Below are 21,845 nucleotides of genomic sequence, written 5' to 3'. Positions count from 1 at the left end.
CCGGTCAGGATTTAGGAGTATCCCACAGAATGCATACCTGTGGTAAATCCTGATGGATGGACACTAATTATATCAGCTGCCCAATACTAAGGAAATCCTGGTAGGTGAGCCCTGAGGACTGGAGTTGAGGACCACTGTCGTAAGATGCAACAGCATAAAAATGGTGCCTAATCTGAGGACCAGGTTTAATAGCTCTAGACACTGAGTGTAGGGGTGTAAGTGTTGAATGATTTTAGTCTTTCCTGTGTTAGAATGCAGTTTCATTCATCTGGTGTTTTACAATGGCGAGTAGAAGTCTGACGTATAATGAGATGCATGGATTGCGCCATTTCCCTCCATCAGCTCTATGGGGAGAACTCATAGGCAGTGAGAACGTGGCGTCAGCAATGCACCTCATCAACACATCGGACTCCTGACGCTCAATTAACGAAACCGAGTTCCGACACAGTAAGGGCTAAAATTATTCCAAAGCTTGCATCCCATGTAGAAAGGGGCTCTACAGGAGGAAAAAAAAAAAAAGGCTGAAAAGCCTGCCGTTCCAGCGCCACAACTCCTATCCGTGACTGAACGAAAAGTGGTGAGGTCACATGACCGCTCCAGCCAATCACTGGCCTCAGCAATCAAAAAAGGCACCTGTGACTGCCGGGCTCAATGATCTGATATGGTATTTATTTCATGTGCTCAGCTACATACCTTTTTCTTCTCCATCAGTAGCTCAGCAATCTGGAGGTGTCCATTCTGCACTGCATCCATGAATGGAGTCACCCCACAGCTGTCCTTACAATCTGGATCATAGTTGCACCTAAGAAAAAAAATTTTTTGGGGGGGGTTTAAACTACATTATTACAGAAATGAAGTAGAATTCATGTAGCGCTCTATTGTCATTTCTTTGATACAGTGATTGTTGGCAATGACCAGACTCTCAGATCCAGCAGACTAATGCCATAGCTGTTCTTGGAGTCCACCATATGTCTAGGACAGTGGACATGTACCTATACTGAAACTTATTCTGAACAGCTGTGTAAGGGATCCATTTTTATGGGACAATCTGTAGTTTTAATTGATACCATTTTGGAGTGTTTATGATTTTTTTGATCACTTTTTATTTTTTGGGGAATTGAAATGATGAAAAAATGTCTCGCGGTTTTAGGGCTCCCAGATGCCATGGTCACATTTGACCACGGCATCTGATGGGTTAAATGTCTGCACTCTGCATTTATATAAATTTTCTGTGTTTTTGCACAAAAATCCACATATTACTTGCAAACTTTGTTGTGGATTTTTATCCTGAAAAAGATAATGATAACCTATCATCAGTATAGGTCATCATTATCACATCAGCGGGGGTCTAAGTCCTGGCACCCCCGCGGGCATCCAGCACCGTACATCATATAGTGGCATGCTTGGTATTGCAGCTCAGCCCCATTGACTTGAATGGGGCTGAGCTGCAACTAGGCCATTTGACTGATGTACAGTGATGTCATTGACCTAGGAAGAGGCTGGAACGCTCAAGGACTCTCCTAACAGCTGATCGGTGGGGGTAGAAAATTATCTAAATCTGCGCCAGCAAGGGAGCTGGGATAGATTTAAGGCTACATGCACACAACCGTATGTGTTTTGCGGTCCGCAAAAAAAAAAACGGATGACATCTGTGTGCCATCCTTTTTTTTTGCGGACCCATTGTAACAATGCCTAAAACTGACAAGAATAGGACATGTTCTATTTTTTTTTGCGGGGCTACGGAACGAACATGCAGATGCGGATAGCATATTTTTTGCGGACCCATTGAAATAGTTGGGTCCGCATTCTATCCTCAAAAAAAAACGTAACGGACACAGAAACAAAATACATTCCTGTGCTTGAGGCCTAAGGCAGTTATACGCTGTCGGGCATGTGCCTAAGTTAGGGCTCATTCACACGAACGTGTGCTGCCCGTTGCTGTATTGCGGACCGCTTTTGCGGATCCGCAATACACAGGCACCGTTCCGTGGCCATTCCGCATCCCGGATGCGGACCCATTCACTTCAAAGGGTCCGCAAATCCGGAGATGCGGAACGGAAGCACGGAACGGAACACAACGTATGCACTGCGGAGTGCTTTCTGGGGTTCCGTTCCGTATCGCAAAAAGATAGAACTTGCTCTATCTTTTTGCGGAACGGAAGGATCGCAGGGGTGCAGGGGTATTAAGACCGGCGTCTAAAACACTGTTCTTAATAAATCACCCCAATAGTTTTAATGAGAAGGTGACATGCCTATTTTCGTAAATACTTGTATTCTTCATTCAAACAATTCGGAATCTCTCTTCGGAGTTATAAACTCAGCTTTGTGCCGTTCCTTAGTTATTCCTCCTAGAAACCGATGAATAAAGTGACAACGGGCCTTTATCATCCCACTTGTCAAATGGGTGTGTCACTATACAATCTGACACTCCAATGCTCTCCGACCATGTGCATGGATCCCACTCTGACAGGGGCAGGCAAGGACAAAGCAGACTTGATCCATCACTTGGTAAAAGATATTTAACGCTTTATTTCACATACATTAACACCCAATGGAACTCTAAGGCTCCATTCACACGTCCGCAATTCCGTTCTGCATTTTGCAGAACGGAATTGCGGACCCATTCATTCCTATGGGGCAGCACGATGTGCTGCCCGGACACGGAATTGCGGATCCGCACTTCCGGGTCCGCAAAAAAATAGAACATGTCCTATTCTTGTCCGCAATTGCTGACAAGAACAGACATATTCTTTTAGTGCCGGCAATGTGCGGTCCGCAAAATGCGGAACGCACATTGCCGCTTTCCGTGTTTTGCGGATCCGCGGCTCCGTGTATCCGCAAAACACGTTGCGGACATGTGAATGGAGCCTTATGCTTACACATTTCAAATGCCCCCCAAACTTTCTTAGTCATATCCATACAGGGGGCGTTCGAAACGCATAAGCAATACACTCCCAAGACTTTTCATGCTCCAGTGGATTTCCATGCGTGTGAAATAAAGCCTTGGACATCTTCTTTATCAAGTTTGCCTTTTCCACTCTGATACGTTCAGCACTGGTTAGCCAGTGGAGGGGCACAGTCCCATTTCGAGGAATGAAAGAGGAACAACAAAGTTCTACGAAAAGACACTCCAGAGGAGATATTTCACAAGGAGTATTCACTAAAACAGACAGTTCCTTTTTAAAACTAGGTGTTCTGATAAACCGCAGCTTTTCAGAGTAAAACACAGTTGTTCATTATGAGGAAGCTCCTCAGTATTTAATGCTGCCTGTGGTCGGGGAACATGAATCTGCTGACAGGTTCCCTTTAAAGGGGCTGGCTCATCTGGGACATTGATGGCATATTGCTAGGATAGGCCATCAATGTCAGATAGGTGTGGGTCCCACCTTTGGGCCCGCTCCTATCTAGAAGGCGGGACTCCATCGCTATTGGAGTTACGGAAATAGCCTGAGAGGCCCCATAGCAATGAATGGAAAGCGCATTGCACAAGAGTGGCCACTTCTCCATTCACCGATATGAGACCTCTGAAAATGGCCAAGCAAGAGTTCGCTTATTTTCTTAAAAGGGGTTGTCCGGGTTCAGAGCTGAACCCGGACATACCTCTATTTTCACCCAGGCAGCCCCCCTGACTTGAGCATCGGAGTAGTTCATGCTCCGATGCTCTCCTTTGCCCTGCGCTAAATCGGGCTCTTTTATTTACAATCACACACTTCCGCCCGGCAGTGTGTTCGGTGACGTCACTGGCTCTGATGGGCGTACTTTAGCGCTGCCCTAGCCATTTTACTGGCTAGGGCAGCGCTAAAGCGCGCCCATCAGTGCCGGTGACGTCACCGGGCTTACTGGCAGCCCCATGAAGAGCCCGGTATGTCACCATATCTCCAAAAAATGCCTTTGACCTGCGCGATTTAGTGCAGGGCAAAGGAGAGCATCGAAGCATGAATTGCTCCAATGCTCAAGTCAGGGGGGCTGCAGGGGTGAAAATGGAGGGATGTCCGGGTTCAGCTCTGAACCCGGACAACCCCTTTGACTCCCATACCTGTGAACGGAGGGTGGAAACACATAGCGGCTGCTCTCTGTACACTTTGGTGGACCCGTTATGGATATCCTAACGATATATACCAACAATATATATCTGTGTCCCAGATAAGAATACACATTTAACAACTTGAGATCAATCTACAAAACCAGAAGTAGAAAAACCAAATGTTACCTTTCTAGAAGAATCTGCACCACATCAAAACATCCGTGCAATGCTGATAAGAAAAGAGAAAGGGTCAGAATATAACATACGCATAGATATATTTTATTATGTAATATAGTAGCCTTTGCATGCCACTAACGTCAGCAACAATCTTAAGATTCCCTGCCTTCTCCAGAAGCTTGATAGAAGATAAAGGATAATATCAAGATTGGGGCGGCCAACCTGGTCGCCAACAGTCTCTGGAAATGGGTGAGGCCGACCACTAAGCGGGGTGTGAATTGGGCCGGGTTGTGGGGCAGATGGGTAAGGAGCTTCAATGTCCCAAACTATGTTGGTGATCATACCAAGTGAGATGAAGGTGAAAGCTGTGCTGCAGATATCACTAGTGTGTCACACCCAAAGTTGACAATCTCTAAATCCTTCAAAAAACTAAAAACATGCAAAAAAAATAAAAATAAATAAAGAAGTTATTTTATATGCATGAATATAACATATAGCAACGTTCAAAAATGTTCACCCAGTGTTCAAAGTCCCATAGTGGTTTTGAAAAGTCCATACATTGAGATAATGATAATCCAGGAGGAGATGATGACCACCTCGGCTGAGCAGGCATTTCCTGTGTGTGTTGAGGGACCAGGAAGTAGAGACCTGGGGGGCCCGATAAGAGTCAGAACAGGAATGGTGGGAGATTGGTGAAGTTATAAGGAATACAGCGTCTTATTATTTTTCCCACATTAACAACCCCCTTAAATCACTAGGTGTTAGGCTAGTTTCCCACTAGCACTTGAGATCCGGCAAGCAGTTTCGGCAGGGAATAGCCTGCCGTATCTCTGTGAATTCCAGCACTGCCGGCAGTTTGTAAGTCTCCCTCCAGCCCCATTAAATATAATGGGGATCAGCGGAGAGCTGGCCGCATTCAGGTAATTGTGAAACTAGCCTTAATTCTCATGCACCACTGTGTGCCGGTTTTATGGTGGCACGCGCAGTCTCTGTGGAGCTGAGGTATGGAGTTCAAGGCACTTCAAAAGCCATAATGTGGTGCTTAGTACAGTACACACCTATGGCAGGGATTCTAACAAAAAGGCAGGACAAAATACCACTGCTGGACCCCAGTATGGTCAATGGGGTCCTAAAAGGCACCGTTAGTGTCCGGCGTATGCTGGATCCGATGATTTTTTTGTTCTGCTACTATATCAGAACAGGAAAATGGAAAAGCACCACATATGTGAACCTAGTTCAAGATGTTATTCACCCCTAGAAGCAATACTTCTAGATGAGAACAGTTCCATAATATGGCAGTGGAGGTTGCTACAGGTCTTTCGGTCATTTTTACAGAATGTGACAGGAACAAAATCTAGATATCTTCTTATAAATCAGAGAAATAGAGAGGTACAGTTGAGTCTAGATGTCCTATCAGGCGCCATACTGTTGTACAGAGAAATAATATGACCATATTCTAATGCAGCTCAACAAATTAGAATATCATCAAAACGTTCATTTCTGTAATTCAATTCAAAACTCATATTTACTATAGATTGATTACACACAGAGTGATGTTTCAAGCGTTTTTATTTCTTTTAATGTTGATGATTATGTTTAACAGCTAATGAAAACCCAAAAGTCAGTATCTCAGAAAACTAGAATATTATTTAAAAATTATTTTTAATACAGAAATGTTGACAGTATATGCACTCATACTTGGTCAGGGCTCCTTTTGCATGAATGATTGCATCAATGCGGGGTGGCATGGAGGCGATCTGCCTGTGGCACTGCTGAGGCGTTACGGAAGCCCAGGTTACTTTGATAGCGGTCTTCAGCTCATCTGCATTGTTGGGTCTGGCGTCTCATCTTCCTCTTGACAATACCTCAGATTCTCTATGGGTTTAGGTCAGGCGAGTTTTCTGCCCAATCAAGCACAGTGACACTGCAGTTATTAAACCAGGTGTTGGTACATTTCGCAGTGTGGGCAGGTGCCAAGTCCTGCTGGAAAATGAAATCAGCATCTCCATAAAGCTTGTCAGCAGAGGAAAGCATGAAGAGCTTTTAGATGACTGCGCTGACTTTGGACTTGATATAGCACAGTGGACCAACACCAGCAGATGACATTGCTCCCCGAACTACCACAGACTGTGGAAACTTCACACTGGACCTCAAGCAGCGTGGACTGTGTGCCTCTCCACTCTTCCTCCAGACTCTGGGGCCTTCATTTCCAAATGAAATGCAAAATTTACTTTCACCTGAAAACAGGAGTTTGGACCACTGAGCAACAGTCCAGACCTCTTTGCAACAGTTGTAGCCCATGCTCTGGATACTGACCCCAGCCGCAGTCCACTGGTTGTAAATCTCTCCTAAATTCTTAAATGGTGTTTTCTTGACAATCCTTTCAAGGCTGCAGTTTTCCCTTTTCCTTGTGCACCTTTTTCTACCCCTTTTTCAATCCACTCAACTTTCCATTAACCACCTCCGGACCGCTGTACGCACAGACGCGTCCTGGAGGTGGTTGATTCATTCCGAGTGGACGCGCCGGCGCGTCCTCTCGCGAGACGCGAGATTTCCTGTGAACGCGCGCACACAGGCGCGCGCGTTCACAGGATCGGAAGGTAAGCGAGTGGATCTCCAGCCTGCCAGCGGCAATCGTTCGCTGGCAGGCTGGAGATGTGATTTTTTTTAACCCCTAACAGGTATATTAGACGCTGTTTTGATAACAGCGTCTAATATACCTGCTACCTGGTCCTCTGGTGGTCCCCTTTGTTTGGATCGACCACCAGAGGACACAGGTAGCTCAGTAATATGTTGCACCAAGCACCACTACACTACACCCCCCCCCCCCCGTCACTTATTAACCCCTTATTCACCCATGATCACCCCATATAGACTCCCTAATCACCCCCCTGTCATTGATTACCCCCCTGTCATTGATCACCCCCCTGTAAAGCTCCATTTAGACGTCCACATGATTTTTACGGATCCACTGATAGATGGATTGGATCCGCAAAACGCATAAGGACGTCTGAATGGAGCCTTACAGGGGCGTGATCAATGACTGTGGTGATCACCCCATATAGACTCCCTGATCCCCCCCCTGTCATTGATCACACCCCTGTAAAGCTCCATTCAGACGTCCGCATGATTTTTACGGATCCACTGATAGATGGATCGGATCCTCAAAACGCACACGGACGTCTGAATGGAGCCTTACAGGGGCGTGATCAATGACTGTGGTGATCACCCCATATAGACTCCCTGATCACCCCCCTGTCATTGATTACCCCCCTGTCATTGATCACCCCCCTGTAAAGCTCCATTTAGACGTCCGCATGATTTTTACGGATCCACTGATAGATGGATCGGATCCGCAAAACGCACACGGACGTCTGAATGGAGCCTTACAGGGGCGTGATCAATGACTGTGGTGATCACCCCATATAGACTCTGATCACCCCCCTGTCATTGATCACCCCCCTGTAAAGCTCCATTCAGACATTTTTTTGGCCCAAGTTAGCGGAAATTATATATTTTTTTCTTACAAAGTCTCATATTCCACTAACTTGTGTCAAAAAATAAAATCTCACATGAACTCACCATACCCCTCACGGAATCCAAATGCGTAAAAATTTTTAGACATTTATATTCCAGACTTCTTCTCACGCTTTAGGGCCCCTAGAATGCCAGGGCAGTATAAATACCCCACATGTGACCCCATTTCGGAAAGAAGACACCCCAAGGTATTCCGTCAGGGGCATATTGAGTCCATGAAAGATTGAAATTTTTGTCCCAAGTTAGGGGAAAGGGAGACTTTGTGAGAAAAAAAAAAAAAAAAATCAATTTCTGCTAACTTGTGCCAAAAAAAAAAAAAATTCTATGAACTCGCCATGCCCCTCATTGAATACCTTGGGGTGTCTTCTTTCCAAAATGGGGTCACATGTGGGGTATTTATACTGCCCTGGCATTCTAGGGGCCCCAAAGCGTGAGAAGAAGTCTGGGATCCAAATGTCTAAAAATGCCCTCCTAAAATGCCCTCCTAAAAGGAATTTGGGCCCCTTTGCCCACCTAGGCTGCAAAAAAGTGTCACACATGTGGTATCTCCGTATTCAGGAGAAGTTGGGGAATGTGTTTTGGGGTGTCATTTTACATATACCCATGCTGGGTGAGATAAATATCTTGGTCAAATGCCAACTTTGTATAAAAAAATGGGAAAAGTTGTCTTTTGCCGAGATATTTCTCTCACCCAGCATGGGTATATGTAAAATGACACCCCAAAACACATTCCCCAACTTCTCCTGAATACGGCGATACCACATGTGTGACACTTTTTTGCAGCCTAGGTGGGCAAAGGGGCCCACATTCCAAAGAGCACCTTTAGGATTTCACAGGTCATTTACCTACTTACCACACATTAGGGCCCCTGGAAAATGCCAGGGCAGTATAACTACCCCACAAGTGACCCCATTTTGGAAAGAAGACACCCCAAGGTATTCCTGAGGGGCATGGCGAGTTCCTAGAATATTATATTTTTTGTCACAAGTTAGCGGAAAATGATGATTTTTTTTTTTCTTACAAAGTCTCATATTCCACTAACTTGTGACAAAAAATAAAAACTTCCATGAACTCACTATGCCCATCAGCGAATACCTTGGGGTGTCTTCTTTCCAAAATGGGGTCACTTGTGGGGTAGTTATACTGCCCTGGCATTCTAGGGGCCCAAATGTGTGGTAAGAAGTTTGAAATCAAAATGTGTAAAAAATGACCAGTGAAATCCGAAAGGTGCTCTTTGGAATATGGGCCCCTTTGCCCACCTAGGCTGCAAAAAAGTGTCACACATGTGGTATCTCCGTACTCAGGAGAAGTTGGGGAATGTGTTTTGACACCCCAAAACACATTCCCCAACTTCTCCTGAGTACGGAGATACCACATGTGTGACACTTTTTTGCAGCCTAGGTGGGCAAAGGGGCCCATATTCCAAAGAGCACCTTTCGGATTTCACTGGTCATTTTTTACATATACCCATGCTGGGTGAGAGAAATATCTTGGCAAAGACAACTTTTCCCATTTTTTTATACAAAGTTGGCATTTGACCAAGATATTTATCTCACCCAGCATGGGTATATGTAAAATGACACCCCAAAACACATTCCCCAACTTCTCCTGAATACGGAGATACCAGATGTGTGACACTTTTTTGCAGCCTAGGTGGGCAAAGGGGCCCACATTCCAAAGAGCACCTTTCGGATTTCACTGGCCATTTTTTACAGAATTTGATTTCAAACTCCTTACCACACATTTGGGCCCCTAGAATGCCAGGGCAGTATAACTACCCCACAAGTGACCCCATTTTGGAAAGAAGACACCCCAAGGTATTCGGTGATGAGCATAGTGAGTTCATGGAAGTTTTTATTTTTTGTCACAAGTTAGTGGAATATGAGACTTTGTAAGAAAAAAAAAAAAAAATCATCATTTTCCGCTAACTTGTGACAAAAAATAAAAAGTTCTATGAACTCACTATGCCCATCAGCGAATACCTTAGGGTGTCTACTTTCCGAAATGGGGTCATTTGTGGGGTGTTTGTACTGTCTGGCCATTGTAGAACCTCAGGAAACATGACAGGTGCTCAGAAAGTCAGAGCTGCTTCAAAAAGCGGAAATTCACATTTTTGTACCATAGTTTGTAAACGCTATAACTTTTACCCAAACCATTTTTTTTTTTACCCAAACATTTTTTTTTTTATCAGACATGTAGAACAATAAATTTAGAGCAAAATTTATATATGGATGTCGTTTTTTTTGCAAAATTTTACAACTGAAAGTGAAAAATGTCATTTTTTTGCAAAAAAATCGTTAAATTTCGATTAATAACAAAAAAAGTTAAAATGTCAGCAGCAATGAAATACCACCAAATGAAAGCTCTATTAGTGAGAAGAAAAGGAGGTAAAATTCATTTGGGTGGTAAGTTGCATGACCGAGCAATAAACGGTGAAAGTAGTGTAGGTCAGAAGTGTAAAAAGTGGCCTGGTCTTTCAGGGTGTTTAAGCTATGGGGGCTGAGGTGGTTAATATGCTTGGACACAGCAATCTGAAAAGCCAGCTTTTTTTTTTTTTTTTTTTTTTTTTTGCAATGACCTTTTGTGGCTTCCACTCCTTGTGGAGGGTGTCAATGACTGTCTTCTGGACAACTGTCAAGTCAGCAGTCTTCCCCATGATTGTGTAGCCTGCTGACCCCGACTGAGGGATCATTTAAAGGCTTGGGAAACCCTTGCAGGAGTTTTGTGTTGATTAGAGTGTGACACCATGAGTCTACAAGATTGAACTTTTTCACAATATTCTAGTTTTCTGAGATACTGACTTCTGGCTCTTCATTAGCTGTAAGCCATAATCATCAACATTAAAAGGGAAAAAAGCTTGAAATAGATAACTCTGTGTGTAATGAATTTATAGAATATAGGAGTTTGACTTTTTGAATTGAGTTACTGAAATAAATTAATTTTGATATTCTAATTTATTGAGATGTAATAGTAGTTACAGGTCCCGTTATGCTTTTCTGAGTTCGATAAATGACAGAATATTCTGCATGCTACCTGCTGTGTGCAGAGGTGTTCTCCTTATCTTGCTCTCGGTATTCCAGATATCAGGGAATGCACCAAGCAGGTAGGTGATGACAGCAGGGTCACCTTCTCTGGACGCAATATGAAAACTGTTCCAGCCATCCTTATTTTTTAGCGTGGGGTCGGCCTTATGCTCAATGAGATCTTTGATAACATCCAGGTTTTTTCTTGTGCAGGCCATCATCAGAGGGGTCCTAAATTGAACAGATGCTACTGGTACATAAAAAAGTGCCAAATGAATAAGCCCTGTAGCACTGGTGTATTTTCTATGTGTTATGCCAGGGATGGACAACCTGCGGCTCTCCAGCTGTTGCAAAACTACAACTCCCAGCATGCCCAGACTGTCTACAACTATCAGCCTACAGCAGGGTATGGTGGGAATTGTAGTTTTACAACAGCTGGAGAGCCGCAGGTTGACCAGCCCTGTCTTATGCCCTTGACACCACATACTTATCATCAACCATTTCCCATATCATTATTTCCTGTGTCCCAACACCCGCTCTATGGTTATGGCCACACTTAGCGTAAATGCAGAGGATTTTCTACGAGGGATTTGTGTTTGGAAAAAGCTACAACATTTAGAGTAACAGTTAAATGGATGAGATTTTCAAAAATCTCAAACACACATAACTTGACATGTGGTGGGGACTTTAAGGGGCATCGGTCAGCAGATTTGTACCTATGACACTGGCAGCTGAAGACATCTGTGTTGGTCCTATGTTCATATGTGCTCGCATTGCTGCGGAAAATTATGTTTTATTATATGCAGATGAGCCTCCAGGAGCATCAGGGGCATTGCTGTCATACCTAGAGGCTCAGCTCTCTCTGCAACTGACGCACCCTCTCCACTTTGATAGGGCCATGGGCATGCCGTTTTCAGGTAGAACTGATCCGGTTGTATTATCTCTAAAACGACTTTTGTGTCCGAAAAAAACGGATCCAACACCATTGACTTACACTGTGTTTCATGCAGGATCCGTCTTGCTCCGCATCCCATGATGCACACATAAACGCTTCTTGCAACGTTGTTCTGTCCAGCATGGGAACGCAACCAAACGGAATGGAATGCATTCCGGTGCACTCCGTTCCCTTCAGTTTTGTCCCCATTGACAATGAATGCGGACAAAACGTAAGCGTTTTTTTCCGGTATGGAGCCCCTATGACGGATCTCAATACCGGAAAGGAAGCGCTGATGTGAAAGCAGCCTAAAACCTGCTGACAGATGTCATTTACAGCTGAATGCAGCATTATGATATATAAATGGACTGCGACTGCTGAGGACTCCTATATAAGGCCATTTTCACACTAGCGGCAGCCTTCTCCAGCAGGGGAACAGCCTACCGGATCCGTGCTGACGCTAGTGCACCGTGCCGCCAGAAGTCCGCTCCGGTCCAATTCACTATGATGGGGGTGGGCCGGAGGACTCCTATATAACATGGTGATCACTCCATATAAATGATCTGGGAGACTTCCAGCACCAAGGACTCCTATATAACATGGTGATCACTCCATATAAATGATCTGGGGGACTTCCAGCACCGAGAACTCCTATATAACATGGTGATCACTCCATATAAATGATCTGGGAGACTTCCAGCACCGAAGACTACAATATAACATGGTGATCACTCCATATAAATGATCTGGGGGACTTCCAGCACCGAGGACTCCTATATAACATGGTGATCACTCCATATAAATGATCTGGGAGACTTCCAGCACCGAGGACTCCTATATAACATGGTGATCACTCCATATAAATGATCTGGGGGACTTCCAGCACCAAGGACTCCTATATAACATGGTGATCACTCCATATAAATGATCTGGGAGACTTCCAGCACCGAGGACTCCTATATAACATGGTGATCACTCCATATAAATGATCTGGGAGACTTCCAGCACCGAAGACTACAATATAACATGGTGATCACTCCATATAAATGATCTGGGAGACTTCCAGCACCGAGGACTCCTATATAACATGGTGATCACTCCATATAAATGATCTGGGAGACTTCCAGCACCGATGACTCCTATATAACATGGTGATCACTCCATATAAATGATCTGGGAGACTTCCAGCACCAAGGACTCCTATATAACATGGTGATCACTCCAGATCTGGGGGACTTCCATGCCACCCTTACCAGTCAGCCTTCTTCAGGCAGTCCACCTTGGCTCCATTACTTAGCAGGTACAGCAGGCAGTTCCTGTGACTCATGGAGGCTGCTTCATGGAGTGGTCTCTTGTAATCATTATTTCTAGCCTCCACGTCCATGCCCACCACCTCCACCAAGTAGGAGAGAACAGGGAGATGCCCCTGGCGTGCTGCATAATGCAACACAGTGTCCCCAGATCTACCGAAATGTTTACTATGGAGATCGGCCAGCAGCCTGCTGTTCCTCTCAAGCTCCTCCTGGAGGAGGTGGATTTTGCCCTCCTGAACGAATCTCAGGACCTGCTTCTCCTGCTCCTCCAGTGACATAGTGCAGGCGTTACAGTGGAGTATCTGGAGCCATGAAGGGAGGCAGTGCCCCACCACTGCAGGCGCCTAGTGACAGCATCTCCTTCATGAGAACATGTGTTCAGCCACAGCACTGCCCTCTGTAGGACAGCCATATATTGCCCTTGGTAATCTCCGCCATGGCATCCCTGCCCCATAAGCTCCACAGTGCAGACGACCGAACTGTATAAACCAACTTTCACCTCGGGTTAAACTATGTTTGGCTCCATGGCTTACAGTAAGAAGGCGTGGCCACGAGCCTCGTCCAGTCAGCGCTTGGCTTAGGCGACGTTACGTTATCTTCCCGCTTCCGTCCAATGTGCTACTTTCGTTTTCCACTGGCGTAGTGTCAAGCAGCTTGTGTGGACAATTGGAAGGAATACATTGGTGACTGCCGCCTGCGCGGCTGAAGGGCGACGCAGAAGTCATGGCGTGGAGGTTGACGAGCGCTGGAACGCAAGTCTGGGACCTCGCTGGGGAGCGTACATTTTGGTCTTCCCTCTAGTATCAGTATGTGTTCTGTCTTCTGATTGGTCCCCGGCCATTGCTCGACGCTTGTGATTGGTTAATGGTCTAAAAGTTATAGGACCTGAGCTCAAAGGGCTGATAGTGACTGGGGCTTGGTAGGAATGCCTCAAAAACCAACAGAAATCACTGGGCAAATTACAAGGGGCGTGGATTAACAGTGGGCGTGATTTGACACCAATGGCTTGAAAATATTTGAAGTGTTGTGCCTTTTTTTTTTTTAATCTAATTTTTCCAGTCGTTTTTTATGTAAAATGGTGCCCCAGCCTCATGTGTGAACAGGTGTAATGAAGGAGCTCTAACTAGAAGCAGATAACCATAAGGACTCATTCACACGACTGTGGTTTGGTTCCGCATCCGGGCCGCAGTTTTGGCGGCTCAGGTGTGGACCAATTCACTTCAATGGGGCCGCTTCAGTGCTGTCCGCATCTTTTGCGGCCCCATTGAAGTGAATGGGTCCGCACCTGAGCCGCAAAAAACGGCTGGGATGCGGACCATAACTACAGTTGTGTGCATGAGGCCTAAAGCTGTGAAAAATCCATCCCCGCCACCTATTCCAGTTCTGCCCCGTAACTGTGTGGCCCTATGCAGGAGCCCATTGTGCCAAGGTTTGTCATACTGCTTTGGTCTGTATAACTAGTAGAAGACAATAGTTTATGGTGGCCGTCACTGAGAGAAAATGGGGCGCATTTACTAAGACTGGCTTCTTACCATAATATTAGTTTCCCACTTGGGCTGCCCTAAGAGTAGTGTAAATTTTTTTTATTATTGTAACATATTTTGTGCCATTAAACACTTTGCGTTTACTAAAAAAAAAATCTACTTCTGCTTTTCTCCTCTTAAAAAAACTTCCAATACAATGTACTGGAATATAGAGGTGTAATTGGAGGTAGCAGTTCACATTATACATGGGAAGAGTGCGATTGAGGTTTTTAGTCAGAGAAAATCCTCTAATAACTGGCCTCTGTGGCTCATCACTCAGACTGTCTGCCGCCGGTAACCATTAAAAAAAGACAGAATTCAAGGCGTTTTCCGACAGTTTTATACTGAAGACCTTCCCTCAGAATAGGTCATCCGTATCTGATCAGTGGGGTTCTGACACGCGTGACCACTGCTGATCAGCTGTTTGGGGAGGCCATGGTGCTCTGGTGAGCGCTGTGTCCTTCTCACAGTTACCCTAGACCAGTGACATCACGTGACCTAGGCTTAGCCCCATCTAAGTGAGGAGGCTGCAGCACCATGGCCACCTTAACTGATCGTAGGGGATCCCATGTGTCGGACCCCTACCAGATACTGATGACCTATCCAGAGGTTAAGTCATCAGTACAAAACAGTCAGGAAACCGCTCTAAATATACAGGGATATCCCCAAGTACTGTCAGTAGGCAGAATACCCCCACTCTTAGCACTGACTCCATGACTAGAGGGCAGAGCAGGGACATTACTAGCTGGTAAACCTAAAATACTGACCCCAGCCTCCAGCCCCTGGTGGTGATTAGGTGGCAGCCCTGTCTTGGACCCTGAAGGATGAGAGTGGAATGTTGTCTCTTCACTGTAGCGCTTCTGAAATGGGAACCCAGCACCCCTTTTCTTGGGATCCCTGAAAGTCCCACTGTCAAACTGATGACTACGTATAATCAGGAGCGATCAATGGGAAGGAATTTTATCATGACGGGAATTTTTGAAGTTGTCCTTTTTTTTGAGTCTGTGTTGCTTTAATTTTAAAGGGAACCTGTCATCAACTTTATGCTGACCTCACTGAGGGCAGCATACATTAGTGACAGAAATGCTGATGTCAGCGGTGTGTCATTTATGAGCTAAAAGTAAGTGGTTGCCGAGAACCAGCATCATAATCATTGCAGCCCAGGCCTGGAAAAGAGTCACATCTACCTGAGAAGAGTCCTGGTTATACATAATCTCCTGCTCTCACCCATCTGCTGATGATTGGCAGTTCTCTCCTAACTAGGTAGAAGACTGTCCGTCATCAGCAGGTGGGCAGGAGAGCAGGAATTCATGAAGAACCAGGACTCTTCTCAGGTGGCCGGGACTCTTTTCCAGGTCCAGTCTACAATGATTGTGATGTTGGTTCTCGGCAACCACTTACCGGTACTTTTTACTTTTAAATAACAGACCGCTGAAATCAACTCACCTGTCTCTACTTTATTATGCTATTAGTATGGGCACCATGAAGTTGATGACAGGTTCCCTTTTAAATTTGGCAAATCTTTAAATAGAACACGTTTTTCGAGAAATGCGTCTCAAGTTTTTGTACGCCAAACCCCTACTGGAGTAAGATTGTGCCTTTCATGCTTTTTCAGTCATCCAGTCTGTCAACTTAAAAAGCGTAATGTAACCTAACCTCTGCACAGAGCCTGTAGGGTGCCGTACAGCCTCCATACACTGCCTTACAGGCTCCACCGGGCTCACTGTATACAGAGATTAATTCAACATGAACTTCTATGGCCGCCCTATTACAGATCTGTACAAAACCGAACCATACGGCTGTGTGTATGAGTCCTTAAAGGGGCAATCCCTAAAATGCCTCCCCAAACACCCGGGTACTTCAGAGAAGTTGTACTTAACTGGCTCCCCGGTACCCACGTCGCTTTTGATGCCCGCACAGTCACTGCTGCTCTAGCGTCACCCGCAATGATTAGGAGGCTCGTTCCCATCGCAGCCTGCTTTTGGTTTACCCCAAACCCTCCCACCCCTGGGAGTTTTCAATCGCACGACAGGGAGATGCAGCGGCAGCCGTGCGAGCATCAGAAGCTATGTGGGTGCCAGGGACCCAGGTAAGTACAACCTCTGTTAGGGGCCGGGGTGTATGCGTAGGTATTTTAGGGTTCGGATAAACTCTTTAAAGATTCTGTTGTTATCCATTTTTTTTCATTAAAGGGATTTTAAGGGAGTTTAATATTGATGGCCTATCCTCAGGATAGGTCTTCAATATCTGATCAGTGGGGTCCAACACTCAGCATCTGTGTCCGCTAGTGGGCGCTATGTCCTCCTCAGAGCTTGCCAAGCACAGTGCCGTACATTGTATAGTGGCTGTGTTTGGTATTGCAGCCCAGCCCCATTTACTTGAATTGGAGTGAGCAGCGTGACCGATGAACATGACATCTCTGAACTAGGAATGGACCGTAGCACTCACCGGAGTCCAGAGTCCCCCACCGATCAGCTACTGATGACCCATCCTTAGGAAAAGTCATCAATATTGAACTCTCGGAAACCCCTTTAATGAGTCAGCTAATAGATGAAGCTCCCCACTGTCTACCCCAAAGAGTGCTAATGTGCACCCGGCCTAATAGACCTCCCACTGATTGTGTCCTGTGGGCCAGGTCCATCTGCTTTGGTTGTGACATACAAAGCTGTGCTAGAATTTCACTCTAAACTTTTTATCGCTCAACAGTGAAAAGGCGCAAGCATCTTACAGGACCCGAGTGTCAGGAGCTGGCTCAGAGCAGAGAAGGCTTGTGCGCCCTCACTCAGCCATTCAACCAGTGGAATACCAAGCAAGATGTGCACAGAGGCCTGTACCCTCGTAGCAGGGCTGAGAGATGGTTCAGAGGTAGACACTGGCACTTTATCACCCACATAGAAAGCTTTAGACCAGGCGTGGTCTGAGGGCCGCATTGTCACATCGCTCTATTTCAAGGGGCCGCAAATTAAATAAAATAATGTTGATTGGCGCTCATTTGCATCAGGCCAATGTAAAGTGACTGGGGAGGAATGATCGCTATCACAGTCATTCCTCCATTTAGTTGTATTGATTATCGGTAGCACATCCCTGATCACACAGAGATTTGCGGCACGATTATACCGGGCAGTTATCAGGAATGAGCGTTCCTATGAAGACTTGTTCCCAGTAATTGACCTGAATATCTTGCAGTGTAATAGGGGCTTAAAGGGATTTCCCCGTAAAAATGAATTTATAACAAGTTCTTGCAGCTTGGCCCCTGAAACGGAAGAATTATGCTTACCTGCTCCCCTCTTATTCGGTCCTCCGCATTGCCCACATCTTCTGGTCCCCGCGCTGTTTTTACTTGGCAGTGCATGGCCATGGTCACATGCACCTCTCCAGCCAATCACTGGCTTCAGCAGTGATGTGGCCACAAGAAGCATGTCACTGCTGAAGCCAGTCATTGACTGGAGTGGTGTATGTGATCATGGCCATGCACTGACTGGTGTAAAAGTGCAGAAACCGGAAGATAGAGGCAGAGGGGGCCAGGGCGGCATGAAGCAGGTAAGTATGCATCTTCTGGTTCAGGGGCCATACTGTAGGAAGTTGTTGAAAGCCATTTTTACAGGAAAACGGGCGACATTTCCTTCCCGCTTCCTATTCATAAATGGGCGATTTCCTTCACTGCAGAGGCCGGCGCTTCCTGGTTATTACCACCTCCTGCCAGTTACAGGAGCCATGCAATAATCAGTAAGCACTTTCCCTTACTAGTGGGGAAAGAGCTTATTGGGTAACACTTTAATAACCAGGCCTGAACACACTTGTTTTGTGATTTAGCGCACGTAGTGGTTCAAATGGTTGTAACGGTTTTTTGGACTACCAAAATAATTTTTGCAACAATTTTTCACTTGACACATAGGGCCTTATAATTTATTTTTTAGTGTTATTTGGGGCAAACTGTACAAAACATTTTTAAAAAGTATATTTTTTTCAAACTATAGCTCCTTATTCTTTAAGTATGCAAACTGCCATCAAAATAAATTATTAGAATTAGTTCTCTATTTTGTGTCGGTCGTTTTGTTTTATAATACGTATACTTTCATGTGAATGGGGCGATAATGGCGACGGTTTTGGTTGGTGTGGGTGTTTTTTCTTTTATGTATGTTATTATTTTTTTATGTTTTTTAACTTCATTTTTAATATATTTCTGCTACAAATAATATCCCCCCAGAAGGTCATAAAAGGACCTTTGGGGGACACTCACACTTTTTGTTAATTTCTTTTCCTTTTTTATTTTTTACTTTTATTTGTATTTTATTAATATTTTATTGTATTCTTTTTTTTTATAATTGGTTTATTACTTATTATTTAAATATATTTTTGCCACATAACATGTCCACCAAGAGGTCATAAAAAGACTGTTGGGGGACAATGAACACTACTATTTTGCACTTTTTATTTCTTTTATTTGTATTTTTGTTTTTTATAATTTTCTATTTTTTCTATCATATATTTTATTTCTTTTTTCCTTTATTTGTGTTTTTATTTAATTTAATTAAATTTTATTTATTTATTTAATTGACCTTATTTTTTAATATATTTTTTCCACATAATTTGTCCCCAAGAGGTCACTGAAAGACCCTTGCGGACACAGACTTCTCTTTTGCACTATTTTCACTGTAACTGGGGCATCCAAAGGAGCCCCAGTTACAGGGGAAACCAGCCTGCTGGGGGGAGCTTTGTACAGGGCAGAGCTGATCAGGGTCTCCTGACCCTGCAGCTCTGCACTCCTGCATACCCTGCATAGCGCTCACCTATGTGAGGAGAAGGCAGAAGCGCTGATACACTGATTCTGCCTTCTCCTCGTCTGCTCTGCAGTCACTAACCTCCGGGACCCATCCAGGAGCTGTAATGCTTCATCGTGCGGCGCTGCGGGCAGAAACACAGCTGATCGCACAATCAGCTGTGTTTCTGACCAGGAGGATGGAGGCCGCATGCAGGGCGCAGGTTGTACACCCCTGCTTTAAACGAATTCCCATCACATATGGGGTTCAGTGTTCAGTGCATACGTCTACTGTATCCATAGGCCCATTTGCCTGACATATGCCTAAAATGTCTTTTTAGTTGGCTTTAAAAAAAAGAAACTATACAAAAACACCAATTTAGTGGTTCTTATTTTTTTTTGGAGCTTTTCTGGTGCTTAGAACGGGGCAGAACTTGATGAGGGGGTGGGGCGTACCACTGCCCACCGAATTTACCATGAAACTGTTTATGCCAGCTTCTAGCTCACGTAGAATCCAGTTTGTGGTGCACGGAGTGCCAGAGATGTGCCTAATATACTGAGAGGCATGTATCTCTTAATAAATCTCACTCCAACCAAAGGGATCAGGACTGGAGTTTGGGAATGTGGTATGGAATAAATGGCCACCATTGGCATTTGTGTTTTTTTTTAAACTGGGTTAAAAAACAAAACAATGCTTGCTTTATAGCACAAAAACTTTAGAAAAGGAGGTTAAAAAAATACCAGACCCAGAGCATTCTGGGATTTCAAAAATGCTGTGAAAGTGAAGAAAAATAGCACAAAAAGAGCAAGTTTTCACTCCATTAGCAATTCTCATCAACTTTCAGCCAGCATCTGGAAAAGGTGATTTGGCAAAAAAAAGTGCCAGAAAAAAATGCAAAAGACCACAAAAAACCCCAGCCTCAGGCAGACATTTGACCAGTATGTGTTGATATACTTTTGTCCCAACTGTGAACATCTAAAGACGGGTCAGCAACCATCTGCACTCCAGCTGTTGTGAAACTACAACTCCCAACATGCTCACCTTCCCAGCTTTCTGAGCTTTCTTAGTTGTGAATGGAGTATGTTGAGACTTGTAGTTTGATAACAGCTGGAGTGCCGGAGGTTGCAGACCCCTGATCTAAAGATCTGTTTAAAATCCACACTTAAACCCTAATATTCCTTTATTTTTCTGCCGATTTGTTGGAGTCTGTCCTGCACTAAAAACCTTTATTGTGATCTGTCAGGATCTGTTAATGTCCTAATAAAAATCTGTCATTGCCATCTCGGCTCTAGTAATGATGGAAGCCACGATGAGCATTTACAATACAGCAATGGCCCGTCTGTTGTAAACTAAGAAACCATTGGCTTTCTACATACAGCTCTGCAGACTGCAGTATTCTTCCTGTAGGAATACCGGAGACCCTGATGGAATGGCAAATGCCAGTGTGAACAGAGCCTAATAAATGTATTAATAGGGGCCTTTTTAAATGGGGTGACAAGCAATGCATATGCTAAGTGCACTCCAGAGGCCGGAACCAATAAAACATCTCACAGTCTAAAGTGCAAAGGCATTGCGTCTAACCTGGTGCCCACAACTGGCCACCTGTCTCCATGGCACAGCAGAGGTCATGTGCCCTGTATTCTGTAGGGCGGCAGTCCTCCTGGTCTGACGCTCATGGACTAACACAGGGATGGCCAACCTGCGGCTCTCCAGCTGTTGCAAAGCTACAACTCCCAACATGCCCAGACTTCCTACAAGGCATGGTGGGAATTGTAGTTTTACAACAGCTGGAGAGCCACAGGTTGGCCATCCCTGGACTAACATGTACATTTGGCAAAGGTCCAGGCATGGTGTATCTGTCGGGGATTTTCAGTGCAGATTCTGCACTGGAAAAAATCTGTGACTTGCAGCACAATGCAATGAATACGATTTTGTCTGATATACAACTGTTGGAAAAAATCTAAACCTATTTTTTGGGCTAGTTCTCATAGAGTTTTTTTGGGCACTGATTTTGGAGCGTTTCTGCCTCAAAATCGACTCCAAAAACAGCCTCCCATTCATTTCAATGGGAAGCAGCACTTGTTTTTTTTTTTGTTAGTTTTTTTAATATGTGGAAAAAAAAAACAGCATGCCCTATCTTGGGCCAGATTAGAGCAAAATTTCCCATTGAAATAAATAGATAGCCGAAAAAACGCTCCAAAGAAGTCCATGCATTTTCTGTGCATTTTTCACACTTTTTTGATGCAGATCTGCTTCAAAATTCAAGAAAATTCAGCTTTGTAATAAAGTGAAAACACACAAAAAAATTGTTTTTTTTGCACTGAAAAGCTTGTTTTTTTAAATCTGTTTTGCCATGTATTTTCCCCTGTATTTTATTTTTTATTTACTTTTATTTTATTTTTTTTGTACTGTGGATTTGCCCCAAATGTGTTGCAAAATCTATAGAATTTGTATCATTTCAGTAAATAATATTTTGTCTGCACATAACATTGTATAAATCAGTACTGTGATATTTGTGCACAATTTATTTAGAATTTTCCCTTTCTCTCTACAG

The 21,845-nt window shown here is 44.5% G+C and overlaps 2 protein-coding genes across 3 annotated transcripts in view; one reads left to right on the top strand and one right to left on the bottom strand.

Moving 5' to 3' along the window:
• ANKRD16 (ankyrin repeat domain 16) overlaps positions 1-13,425 on the bottom strand; it is a 29,743-nt gene extending 16,318 nt beyond the window's left edge. Inside the window, exons 1-4 of the mRNA XM_040413363.1 lie at positions 12,949-13,425; positions 10,772-10,992; positions 4,211-4,253; positions 694-802 (exon numbers count right to left, since the gene is read on the bottom strand). Of these exons, the coding sequence (XP_040269297.1) occupies positions 694-802; positions 4,211-4,253; positions 10,772-10,992; positions 12,949-13,286 (711 nt within the window). The 5' untranslated portion in view covers positions 13,287-13,425. The remainder of the gene's footprint in view (positions 1-693; positions 803-4,210; positions 4,254-10,771; positions 10,993-12,948) is intronic.
• Positions 13,426-13,605: 180 nt separating this feature from the next.
• FBH1 (F-box DNA helicase 1) overlaps positions 13,606-21,845 on the top strand; it is a 72,173-nt gene continuing 63,933 nt past the window's right edge. The window contains exons 1-2 of one of the 2 annotated variants that reach the window (XM_040413351.1): positions 13,611-13,814; positions 17,238-17,396. In XM_040413351.1, coding sequence (XP_040269285.1) covers position 13,814; positions 17,238-17,396 — 160 coding nt within the window. In that variant the 5' untranslated portion in view covers positions 13,611-13,813. Of the gene's footprint in view, positions 13,815-17,237; positions 17,397-21,845 lie in introns of both variants that reach the window. The other variant, XM_040413356.1, reaches the window with a different exon arrangement.

The sequence above is a fragment of the Bufo bufo genome, chromosome 1 (genome assembly GCF_905171765.1).
Source record: "Bufo bufo chromosome 1, aBufBuf1.1, whole genome shotgun sequence".
NCBI lineage: Eukaryota > Metazoa > Chordata > Amphibia > Anura > Bufonidae > Bufo > Bufo bufo.
Note: the sequence above shows the minus strand (reverse complement) of the source record. Positions and strands in the feature narration are given on the sequence as shown.